Source organism: Nomascus leucogenys, chromosome 4 (assembly GCF_006542625.1).
Source record: "Nomascus leucogenys isolate Asia chromosome 4, Asia_NLE_v1, whole genome shotgun sequence".
Classification (NCBI taxonomy): Eukaryota; Metazoa; Chordata; class Mammalia; order Primates; family Hylobatidae; genus Nomascus; species Nomascus leucogenys.
This window is the reverse complement of record NC_044384.1, coordinates 56449930-56462825: the sequence shown is the minus strand read 5'-3', so window position 1 is coordinate 56462825 and position 12896 is coordinate 56449930. Positions and strand designations below refer to the sequence as shown.

The following is a 12896-nucleotide window of genomic DNA, read 5'->3' as shown; positions in this document are numbered from 1 at the left end:
ACTGCATTCCAGCCTGGGCAACAAGAATGAAACTCCATCTCAAAAAGAAAGAAAAAAAGTAGTATCTATCTATACTAGAAATTTTTGAAAATACAGATAATCAAGAAAAAGATTATAATTACAATGTCACTATCCACAGAAAACCACTGTTAATACCTTACTATATCTCCTTCCAATCAGTGTCTATATGCACACATATGAACACTCAATAAAAACGGGATGCTATTGTACATATTATTTACAACCTGCTTCACTTCACATCTTTCCATGTCAAAAAAGTCATCCCCAATTTATCAATAATTGAATACCAGCCCTACTGCTGGACATTTAAATTAATCCTACATTTTTACTATTCTAATACTGTATGGTTACCCTTAAATATACAGCTGGCCCTCTGTATCTGTGGGCTCCACATCCATTGATTCAATCAATCACAGATCAAAAATATTAGGAAAAAGGCCAGGCGAGGTGGTTTACGCCCTGTAATGCCAGCACTTTGGGAAGCCAAGGCAGAGGATCACCTGAGGTCAGGAGTTCAAGATCAGCCTGGCCAACATATAGTAAAACCCCGTCTCGACTAAGAAATGCAAAAATTAGCTGGGCATGGTGGCACATGCTTGTAGTCCCGGCTACTTGGGAAGCTGAGGCAGGAGAATGGATTGAACCCAGGAGGTGGAGGCTGCAGTGAGCCGAGATGCCGAGATCTCACCATTGTACTCCAGCCTGGGTGACAGAGCAGGACTCCGTCTCTTGAAAAAAAAAAAAAAAAAGGATGGTTGCATCTGTATTGAACATGGACAGATCTTTCTCTTGTCATTATTCTCTAAACAATACAGCATAACAACTACTGACGTAGCATTTACGTTGTAACCTAGAGATGATTTAACATATATGGGACGACATGTGTAGGTTATGTGCAAATACTGTGCTGTTTTATATCAGGAACTTTAGCACCTGGAAATGTTGTTATGAGAGGGATCCTAGAAGCAGTCCCCCACAAATACCAAGGGTCAACTGTATTCTTGTCTCATATTCATGGTGTTTTTGTGATATGCAGGATAAATTCCCTGAAGTGGAAATGCTATTAAAAGATATGTGCATTAGGCTGGGCGCGGTGGCTCACGCCTGTAATCCCAGCACTTTGGGAGGCCGAGGCGGGTGGATCACGAGGTCAGGAGATCGAGACCATCCTGGCTAACACAGTGAAACCCTATCTCTACTAAAAATACAAAAAATTAGCCGGGCGCGGTGGCAGGCGCCTATAGTCCCAGCTACTCTGGGAGGCTGAGGCAGGAGAATGGCGTGAACCCAGGTGACGGAGCTTGCAGTGAGCCAAGATGCGCCACTGCACTCCAGCCTGGGCAAAAGAGTAAGACTCTGTCTCAAAAAAAAAAAAAAAAAAGATAGGTGCATTAAAGTTTGTAACTGGGGTTGGGGGCTGGGCGTAGTGGCTCACGCATGTAATCCCAGCACTTTGGGAGGCTGAGACGGGCAGATCACCTGAGGTCAGGAGTTCAAGACGAGCCTGGCCAACATGGTGAAACCCCTAAAAATATAAAAAGTAGCCGGGCATCATGGTGGGCGCCTGTAGTCCCAGCTACTTGGGAGACTGAGGCACGATAATTGCTTGAACCTGAGAGGCAGAGGCTGCAGTGGGCCAAGAACACACCACTGCACTCCAGCCTGGGCGACACAAGTGAGACTCCATCTCAAAAACAAAAAGAAAAAAGTTCATAACTGGGTACCAAATCACCTTCCAGAGAGGTTGTAATGACCTGCCCTCCTTTACAGATCTAATGCTGTCTGATTCTAGGATAGCCAGAGGCCTGAACATTAGGAACAAACTAGGCACATGCAACTAATGCAACAATTCCCCACCTCTAATTCTTCAGCTGGTGCCATCTGGACCTCCTGTGCTGGTTTATTCTTTCATTGTCCTGCTGGCCCACAAAGGAGGCAAGATGGAATTAAATCCTGAGACAGTCCTGGTGGGATCTCGGGTCCCTGTGGTGTGCGGGCCTCTAGGGAGCTACTGAGCTACAGAAGAAAGAAAGAAGGAAGGAAGGAAGGAGGGAAGGAGGGAAGGAAGGAAGGAAGGAGAGAAAGAGAAGGAAGGAGAGAAAGAGAAGGAAGGAAAGAAAGAGAGGGGAAGGGAGGGGAGGGGAGGGGAGGGGAGGGAAGGGAAGGGAAGGGAAGGGAAGGGAGAGAGAAGGGAAGGGAGAGAGAAGGGAAGGAGAGAGAAGGGAAGGAGGGAGAAGGGAAGGGACAGAGAAGGGAAGGGAGAGAGAAGGGAATGGAGAAAGGAAGGGAGAGAGAAAGAAGAAAGACAGAGAGAAAGACAGAAAAAGAAAGAAGGAGAGAAAGAAAAAAGAAGAAAGGAAGGAAGGAAAGAAAGAAAGAGAGAGAGAGAGAAAGAAAAGAAAAAAAAAGAAAAGAAAAGAAAAGAAAAGAAAAGAAAAGAAAAGAAAAGAAAAGAAAAGAAAAGAAGTGTGTGCTGTAGGGTCTCCCAGCAACTCCTAGCCACAAAGATTGCAGACCTTACCATGTTGAAGGACTATTTGCCAAGGCGTCTAATTTGAAAACTGTGGTAATAGATGATCTTTCTTAACTATTTATAAGCACAAATACTGCATCTTGTTTGAATCATGGGCCTGTTTTTTGTTTGCATACACACTCTATCATCCCTAAGAACCCTGATGAACAAAGCATTTTACAAGAAGCTAACAAAAGTCTGTTGGCACGATTTACAAAACTGTTGTTATTGAGATGAAGGCTAATTAAATTAAATTATTTGTTTTTCAAATAGAGCATGCATTATTGAGAGAACATCTGCTCCCTGAAAACAATTTGCAGTTTAGCTCTTCGTGGGTGCTGAAAAGGCTCCTGAAGCTGAATTTTTGAAAATTCTATGTTACCCTGACACCTAGTGGACCAAAAAATAGTTTCCAAACATGAAAATAAGACAGCAAGAGGCCAGGCATGGTGGCTTACACCTGTAATCCTAACATTTTGAGAGGCCAAGGCGGGAGGATCACTTGAGGTCAGTTCGAGGTCAGCCTAGCCAACATGGTGAAATCCTGTCTCTACTAAAAATACGAAATTAGCCAGGCGTGGTGGCACGCATCTGTAATCCCAGCTACTTGGGAGGCTGAGGCAGGAGGATCCCTTGAACCCAGGAGGTGGAGGTTGCAGAGCCAAGATCATGCCACTGCACTCCAGCCTGGGCAACAGAGCAAGACTCTGTCTCAAAAAACAAAAAGAAACTAAGGTTCATGTTGACTACTGGAATTGCCTAAAATACTAATACCTTACAAATGTAAAGTCAGTATTTTCTTAAAAGTTGGAAAGGACTTCTGCATATTACATCACTAATTATAGAAGACCCCTAGGTTTCTTTTTCTTTTTCTTTTTTTTTGGTCCACTACTGGTGACTATGCTCGTCAGTCTTATTGCCCCCTTTCTCCCTTCTTCTCACTTTCCTTAGACTTTCCTCTTTCATTCTTCACTCTTCCTCCTGACTCAGAGAGGATCACATTCCCTTGACAAAGTCCAGCCCTAATATTTCTTGAACCCAAGAGCCCTGTGATGACAGTTTCTCACAGAGCATAATTTAGAGATGGAGTCAAAGAACTATGGCCCATAGACCAAACCCCACCTGCTGCCTGTTTCTGAAAATAGCATTTTATTGGCACACTGTCACACCCAACCGTTTATGTATTGCCTATTGCTATTTTTATGCTCTAACAGCAGAGCTGAGAAGCTGCAACAGAGATAGAAGAGCCCACAAGGCTAACATATTTACTCCTGGCACATCTGTTGGCCCAATTTAGAATAAGGCAGTCTGAGTCCCAACCTCTGGACCTTACCAGCTGTGGTGCTCAAGGCTTCACACACTAGACAGTGCCCTGGGCTATACACAAAGGACCATGTGACCACTGGGTTTCTGTAAACTTCCTTTTATTTTTAAAGAGATGGGGGTCTCACTATGTTGCCCAGGTTGGTCTCAAACTTCTGGGCTCAAGCAATCTTCCTGCCTCAGACTCCCAGAGTGTTGGGATTACAGGCGTGAGCCACCGTGCCCAGCCTCAAGCTCCATTTCTCAAGGCACTTTCTTCACTGGTTCTTCCCAGCTCTCTGATCATGCAGAATCATCACTTCTTCCCACTTCATGTTTCATTTTTTCTGGTCCAAGATTCTCAACATGTAATCTAGTTTATGCTGAAATGGAAATCTTGTCATCTTCAGACAAGATTTCTGACAATCCCTAAAGCCTAATAAGAGCTTCAAAGAAACCAGTCTACAGCTCCCAACACCACAGTGTTTGAAAGGCCACTGCTCTCCTTCCCCACCAGGTGGTCAGGCTTTGACCCTGCCGCAGTGCTAGGGGCTGTTACCCTGTACCCTCCACTGTCAGGGCAGTCACCTCCTCCAGCACCACCTTATCTACCTCACCCCTTTCTGGGGGGACCAAGGCTAGATGTGTCACTGAGTGAGCCTCAGGAGATGGACTGCAGGAAAAGCACAGAACAGAGGCAATGTTAGTATTAAGAAATAGAGTTGGCCAGGCATGGTGGCTCACACCTGTAATCCCAGCACTTCGGGAGGCTGAGGCGGGTAGATCACCTGAGGTCAGGAGTTCGAGACCAGCCTGGCCAACATGGTGAAACCCCGTCTCTACTAAAAATACACACACACACACAAAAATTAGCCAGGCATGGTGATGCATGCCAGTAGCCCCAGCTACTTGGGAGACTGAGACAGGAGAATTGCTTGAACCTGGGAGACGGAGCTTGCAGTGAGCCAAGATCATCCCACTGCACTTCAGCCTGGGCGACAGAGGGAGGCTCCGCCTCAAAAAAAAAAAAATTAAAAAAAAAAAGAGGGCTGGGCACGGTGGCTCACACCTGTAATCCCAGCACTTTGGGAGGCTGAGGCCAGTGGATCATGAGGTCAGGAGTTCAAGACCAGCCTGGCCAAGATGGTGAAACCCCCGTCTCTACTGAAAATACAAAAATTAGCCAGGCATGGTGGCAGGAGCCTGTAATCCCAGCTACCTGAGAGGCTGAGGCAGGAGAATCGCTTGAACAGGGCGGCAGAGGTTGCAGTGAGCTGAGATCAAGCCACTGCACTCCAGCCTGGGCAACAGAGTGAGACTCTGTCTCAAAAAGAAAGAAAAGAAAAAAAAGAAAAAGAAAAAGGAAAGGAGGAAGGAAGGAAGGAAGGGGAAAGAGAGAAAAAGAGAGAGAGTTGGGGCAGGTCGCGGTGGCTCATGCCTGTAATCCCAGCACTTTGGGAGGCCGAGGCGGGTGGATCACCTGAGGTCAGGAGTTCAAGACCAGTCTGACCAACATGGCGAAATCCCGTCTCTTCTAAAAGTACAAAAATAAGCCAGGTGTGGTGGTGCCCACCTGTAATCCCAGCTTCCCGGGGGGCTGAGGCAAGAGAGTCACTTGAACCCAGGAGGCAGAGGTTCCAATGAGCCAAGATCATGCCACTGCACTCCAGCTTGGGTGACAGAGCGAGACTCCATCTCAAAAAAAAAAAAAAATTAAGTACAGCCAGACACAATGGCACACACCTGTAGTCCCAGCTACTTCAGAAACAGAAGGGAGGATCACCTGAGCCCAGGAGTTTGAGGCTATCATGTACAACATAGCAAGATCCCGTCTCTAAAATAAATAAATAAATAAATAAATAAAATGTATGGCCAGGCATGGTGGCTCATGCCTGTAATCCCAGCACTTTGAGAGGCCATCAGGAGGACTGCTTGAGGCCAGGAGTTTGAGACCTACCTGGGCAACATAGTGAGATGCCGTCTCTACAAAAATTTTAAAAATTAGCCAGCACGATGGCTCACACCTATAGTTTCAGCTACTCAGGAGGCTGAGGCAGGAGGATCTCTTAAGCCTAGGAGTTGCCGGCTACAGTAAGTCATGATTGCACCACTGTACTCAAGCCTGGGCAACAGAGCAAGACTCTGTCTCTAAATAAATAAATAAATAAATAAAATTTTTAAAATAAATACAATCTGAACCCTAAACGATTGGTTAACTGTTCATTTCTTTATAAACAGTGCTAAGTTAATTTGGAGGCTTTATGAAAGATACTTGTTACAGTTCTCCAGCACAGACTCTTGATGGAAAATTAAGGGATGTGGGCTTCTGTTTCATCTCAGAAATTTCTGGTCACAAAGGTGTTGTAGCATAAAATTTTTAACTTAGAATTTTTCATCTTTGAAAGCTTGAGAGTTCAAACTTTGCTCTCTTACTTACAACAGACGAAAAGTGGCAAGTAGGTTAAAAATTACTTTCAAAGTGTTTTTATTTAAACCTGTAGCCTGGCAATACAGGAATTATAGGACTGCATCTGAAGTCTCCAATGAAATTACACCTGAGCCTGCCTTCTGCAATGGTTCCAGAATTCAAAAAAGAATGTCATGGTCTCACGGTGCTAACAGATGTCCAGTCAGATAAAACGGGTCAAAATGTTCTTTTAGAACCACTTTTTGCAAATACAGGAAGCCTTTAGCAGAGGATTTCAGCATCTGCTGGAAAAATTGCTTCAATGTTCTGCAATGGCTTGGCAACAGCAGTAACTGCCATGTATTGACAAGCTTACGGCTGTACAACAGCGCTATCTGTCCCAAGACAGAAGGTTCCAAGAGCATCATCCAAGACTAGGTGGCAACAACCAGTCACCAGGCAAACACCTAGGCAAGAGAATGACCCCATAAGGTTGTTATGTAGAGCCAATACTGGCAGGCACAGCAGATATGGCCTCTTTGCAATATAAGAAATGTGTTGGCCGGGCACGGTGGCTCATGCCTGTAATCCCAGCACTTTGGGAGGCCGAGGCAGGTGGATCACCTGAGGTCAGGAGTTCGAGACCAGCCTGACCAACATGGCGAAACCATATCTCTACTAAAAATACAAAAAAAAAAAATTAACTGGGCATGGTGGTAGGTGCCTGTAATCTCAGCTACTCAGGAGGCTACGGCAGGAGAATTGCTTGAACCCAGGAGGCAGACGTTGAAGTGAGCCGAGATTGTGCCATTGCCCGCCAGCTTGTGTGATAAGAGGAAAACAGGTTCTGAGGCTCATTTGACATTTGAGAGGGAATGGGGGCCTCTTTGAGCTCCAGGTTAGAAGGGCAACCTAAATGAGTTCTTCATGGCCTATACTGCCCAGTCTTAACTTAGGACCCACTCTCCAGCCCCACCATTACAATCCCCACCCCATGGTAACCTCTGGGACTCCAAACTGTCTTCCTGGTATTTCCATTTTTAGAAGAGCCAAACTTCTGTCATCTCTGCATTCATAGTTACTCAGTAAAGCTGGGCTTCACTTCCCTAATGACATAATCAGAAAACCAAGCCCAGGAGGAAACAGCAGCCACAGCAAATACAAACCCAGCCCAGCACACACGAAAGAACGTGGGTGCTGGATCCTTCTGCTAAACATCTGGTAATGCTCCTTTGCCAAGGGCCATGGCAACTAGAAATCCTGAGCTGTACCAGCAGTTACAAGATCCACCAAAAACCCAGATATGGGGATCTTGGACAAAAAGTTTAATGGAGCTATGGGTGGCTGTGAATACACCTACAGGAGAGAGTGGTGAAAAGAATTCTGTGGAGTTTAGCTAGGAGCTGAAAAGAAGATGTGATCACAGATATTCCGAGATACGCAGAACCTAGCAGCACACTGTCAAGTCCAAGGGACAAGTGTCTAGTGGGTCTCAAACTTCTACAGTCAAAGGACAACTTCTTCCAGGGAAGCAATCTTGAGAATCTTTGGCCAGTTCTACTAGTCATTACCTGCCCTTCAAAACATCAATTAGAAGGCTGGGCACAGTGACTCATGCCTGTAACCCTAGCACTTTGGGAGGCTGAGAGGGGAGGATTGCTTGAGGTCAGGAGTTAGAGACCAGCCTGGGCAATATTGCAAACCCCCATCTCTACAGAAAATTAAACAATTAGCTGGGCATTGTAGTACACACCTGTAGTCCCAGTCACTTGGGAAACTGAGGTGGGAAGATAGCTTGAGCCCAGAAGTTCAAGGCTGCGGTGAGCTAAGATTGAGCCACTGCACTCCAGCCTGGGTGACAGAGCAAGACCTTGCCTCAAAAAAAAAAAAAAAATTAATAAAAGTATGGAGAATTCTATCAACAGATAAATGCATAAACAAAATGTGATGAATACATATAGACATTGTTCAGTCTTCATAAGGAATGAAATTCTGATTCATGCTACAACATGCATGAAACTTGAAAACATTAATGCTAAGTAAAATAAGTCAGACACCAAAGAACAAATATTGTACAACTCAATTTATACAAGGTACCCAGAATGGGCAAATTCATAGACAAAGAAAGTAGAACAGGGGTTACTAGCAGCAAGTGGGAGGGGAGAATGGGAAGATATCATTTAATGGGTACAGAGTTTATGTTTGGAATGATGAAAAAGTTCTAGGCAAAAATAGTTATGATGATTATACAATATTGTGACTATAATCAATGCCAATGAATTGTACACTTAAAATGGTTAAAATGGTAAATCTTATGTTATATCTATTTTATTAATAACACAATAAACAAAAAATTTTTTCATGTGAAAAATGGCATTGCTTTTAAGAAAATATGAGTAAGGTAATTTTTTTAAAGACTACTATTAATAAGTAAATAATTTACATCAGATATTATGTGATAATTAGAATCAGCAAGGAAGACTCATGTTGATCTGCACCAGTGGTCCCTAGGCCATAATGTGATAGCCAATTCCCTCATTCTGGCCCAAGCTCCTGCTTCTCCAAAGGAATACGTTTACCCATTTGGAGCCAGGGTCCTTCAGTATTTAAATATTGCAACTATCTCAGGCCTCGTGAATTCTGTATTCATATTTGTTTAAAGGAAGCCCAATTCTTACTGAACTATCCACGAAAACAATGGAGTATTTAGTAAGACTTGTGCTTAATGTAACATATAAAATCCCAAAAGTATCTTTATTTCATCCAGTTAAGGATACTATATCATGAAAATGCAAAACTGTGACTTAATGAACTTCTCCTCTCGATTAGCTAAGCATATTGTGTGGAATATTCTTTCTGAATATGGATTATGATATAACATGGGTCAGGTACATTAATGTACACCTGTGTTCCCAGGATCTCTCCTTCATAAAACTTCTTAATACTAGTTTTTTGCTCTCCAGTTTTAAATTTTCAGGAGAAGCCAAAATTATTATTTTTTTGTTTTTTTTTTTTTGAGACAGTGTCTCACTCTGTCACCCAGGCTGGAGTGCAGTGGCGTGATCTCAGCTCACTGCAACCTCTGCCTCCCTGGCTCAAGCAATTCTCCTGCCTCAGCCTCCCAAGTAGCCATGCTGGGCTCATTTTTGTATTTTTAGTAGAGATGGGGTTTCACCATGTCGGCCAGGCTGGTCACCTCAAGTGATCTTCCTGCCTTGGCCTCCCTAAGTGCTGGGATTACAGGCATGAGCCACCACACCCGGTAGAGGAGCCAAAATTATTAATATTGTGCTGAACATGTTCTCAAATCTCCAGAGTGCCAAAGGAATGACTTAACAATTAAGCAGTTGGCCGGGTGTGGTGGCTCACGCCTGTAATCCCAGCACTTTGGGAGGCTGAGGTGGGTGGATCACGAGGTCAGGAGATCGAGACCATCCTGGCTAACATGGTAAAACCCCGTCTCTACTAAAAAATACAAAAAATTAGCTGGGTGTGGTGGCGGGCACCTGTAGTCTCAGCTACTTGGGAGGCTGAGGCAGGAGAATGGTGTGAACACGGGAGGCGGAGCTTGCAGTGAGCCGAGATCACGCCACTGCACTCCAGCCTGGGCGACACAGCGAGACTCCGTCTCAAAAAGAAAAACAAAAAAACAAAAAAAAAACAATTAAGCAGTTAATCTGATTGACGGAGAAACTGGGCAGAGTCATCACAAGGTGAATGACTTGGCCTGCTCATTCAGCCGGGATGTTTATTCATATTAACCTTAGCTTAGTTTTCTTTTCACTTTCTGCATCATTTCAGGATAAGAAGGATGTTCTTAAAGAATCAGGAGGATATCTAGGTGAGGCAGGAGTAGATAACCAATTCAGATTACAGTTTTGGCTAGATAATGTCATGGTCTTTAAAATTTCTTTTTTCTTTCTTTTTTTTTTTTTTTTTCTGAGACGGAGTTTTGCTCTTACAACTCAGGCTGGAGTGCAGTGGAGCAATCTCAGCTCACTGCAACCTCTGCCTCCTGGATTCAAGCGATTCTCCTGCCTCAGCCTTTCAAGTAGCTGGGATTACAGGCACGTGCCACCATGCCCTGCTAATTGTGTATTTTTAGTAGAGACAGGGTTTCACCATATTGGTCAGGCTGGTCTGGAACTCCTGACCTCAAGTGATCCACCTGTCTCGGCCTCCCAAAGTGCTGGGATAACAGGCGTGAGCACTGTGTCTGGCCTAAATTTCTTTTAAACATATTTAAAAGGCTGTTTTAATAGAATCATAACAACTAATGTAATGTGTGATCTGGATTGGACCTCATACTAGAATTTTGGAGTGGAGGGCTATAAAGGATACCATTGAGATAACTGGCAAAATATGGTCTTTAAATGAGATAATAGTATTCTATCAATGTTAATATCTCCAGATTTTGATAATTTCATTGCAGTCCTCTAAAGAATGTCCTTGCTCTTCGGAAACACTCCCTAAATAATTCAGAAGTAAAGAAAAGAGACATTTCCTGTCAAATCTACAACTTACTTTCAAAACGTTCAGGAAAAAAAGTTTATATATTTATATACGTATGTATGCATATACATATACATATATACATGCACAGTACATCAAGACAAAATGATAAGCATGGTAAAATAAGGGAATCGCCAGGCATGGTGGCTCACGCCTGTAATCCCAGCACTTTGGGAGGCTGCATGGATCACCTGAGGTCGGGAGTTCAAGACCAGCCTGACCAACATGGAGAAACCCCGTCTCTACTAAAAATACAAAATTAGCCAGGCATGGTGGCGCACGCCTGTAATCCCAGCTACACGTGAGGCTGAGGCAGGATAATTGCTTCAACCTGGGAGGCAGAGGTTGCGGTGAGCTGAGATTACGCCATTGCACTCCAGCCTGGGCAACAAGAGTGAAACTCCATCTCAAAATAATAATAATGATAATAATAACAATAATAATAATGAAAGCTGAGTAATGGGTAGGGGAGTTCATTGTATTATTCTCACTTTTCTATAGGTAGGAATTTTTTTTGAGGTCTCTGCTGTGGCTAAGGCTGGAGTGCCGTGGTGCAATCACGGCAAACTGCAGCCTTGACCTCCCAGACTCAGGTGATCCTCCCACCTCAGTCTCCCAAGTAGCAGGGAACACAGGCATGTACCACACCTGGCTAATATTTTTCTTATTATTTTTGTAGAGGTGGGGTCTCCCTATGTTATCCAGGCTGGTCTCAAACTCTTGGGTTCAAGTGATCTTCCCGCCTTGGTTTCCCAAAGTGCTCGGATTACAGGCATGAGCCACCATGCCCAGCCAGAAATAATTTAAAATAAGAAATTTACTAAAAAAAAATTTTTAAGCTAATATAATTTCATTCATCATATCCTATGATCTAAAACAAAGCAAAATTAATTTGACATTATAAAATATACATCTCAATTAACTTTTTTCCCCACACTACATCAATGTATCAGTTAATACTACATTAGTGGCATTATTACCCAGGAAAATACTATTTGAATTTTATCTGAAAATAAAATCACTAAACCTCACGGTTAGAAGGGAACTAAGAGATCAAACAAATCAAACAAACCTCTGTTTTGGCCGGGCATGGTGGCTCACGCCTGTAATCCTAGCATTTTGGGAGGTCAAGGCAGGTGGATCACTTGAGGTGAGGAGTTCGAGACCAGCCTGGCCAACATGGTGAAACCCTGTCTCTACTAAAAATACAAAAATTAGCTGGGCATGGTGGTGTGTGCTTGTAATCCCAGCTACTCGGGAGGCTGAGGCATGAGAATTGCTTGAACCTGGGAAGCGGAGGTTGCAATGAGCCAAGATCATGACACTGCACCCCAGCCTGGGGTGACACAGCGAGACTCTGTCTCAGAAATAAATAAATAAGTAAATAAATAAACCTCTGTGTTTCCAGTGTAACACCATATGAAATTACATAATATCAAAAGCAAACAGAGTGTGAATCATGCATGAGTCCAGCACAGAGAGGTTATACCTTGAACTGCTGTTGATCTCTACCCAGCCCAGTTTCCAGGACACATGAAGCAAAAGTCCACCAATAAGCGTCTGCCATCTGGAAAGGACAAGGGGCAATGTGAATTTCATAGAGTGCAAGAGTCTCCAACACCATCCAGCCCCAGCAGATCTGCTGACTGACACAAAGAGACAAGTTCAACTCTATTTACTACTCTTTTCTCCCACTCTCTCCCAATTATCCCATTTCTCAGAACTTTCCTTCTTAATCTCTAATTTCCTTGAGTCCAGCTGTCCAGCAAGTACTGACATTGACATTCTTCTCCCCTTTTTTTTTTTTTTTTTTTGAGATGGAGTTTCACTCCGTTGCCCAGGCTGGAGTGCAATGGCACAATCTCGGCTCACTGCAACCTCCGCCTCCCAGGTTCAAGCAATTCTCCTGCCTCTGCGGCCTGAGTAGCTGGGATTACAGGCGCGTGCCATCATGCTGGCTAATTTTTTGTATTTTTAGTAGAGATGGGGTTTTACCCTGTTAGCCAGGGTGGTCTCGATCTCCTGACCTCATGATCCTCCTGCCTTGGCCTCCCAAAGTGCTGGCATTACAGGCGTGAGCCACCATGCCTGGCCCCTTCTCCTCTTATTCTAGACTTTTCCTGAACAGCCTCACTCATAGCT

General features: G+C 44.0%; 1 protein-coding gene across 2 annotated transcripts in view; it reads right to left on the bottom strand.

The window, feature by feature from the left end:
* Positions 1-12896, bottom strand: part of TMEM241 (transmembrane protein 241) — a 150946-nt gene that overhangs the window by 115380 nt on the left and 22670 nt on the right. For both annotated transcript variants that reach the window (XR_004029647.1, XM_003262004.4), the window contains exon 3: positions 12244-12321. Coding sequence is in view for 1 of the 2 variants with exons in the window: in XM_003262004.4 (XP_003262052.2) it covers positions 12244-12321 (78 nt within the window). In the remaining variant the exon portion in view is untranslated. The remainder of the gene's footprint in view (positions 1-12243; positions 12322-12896) is intronic.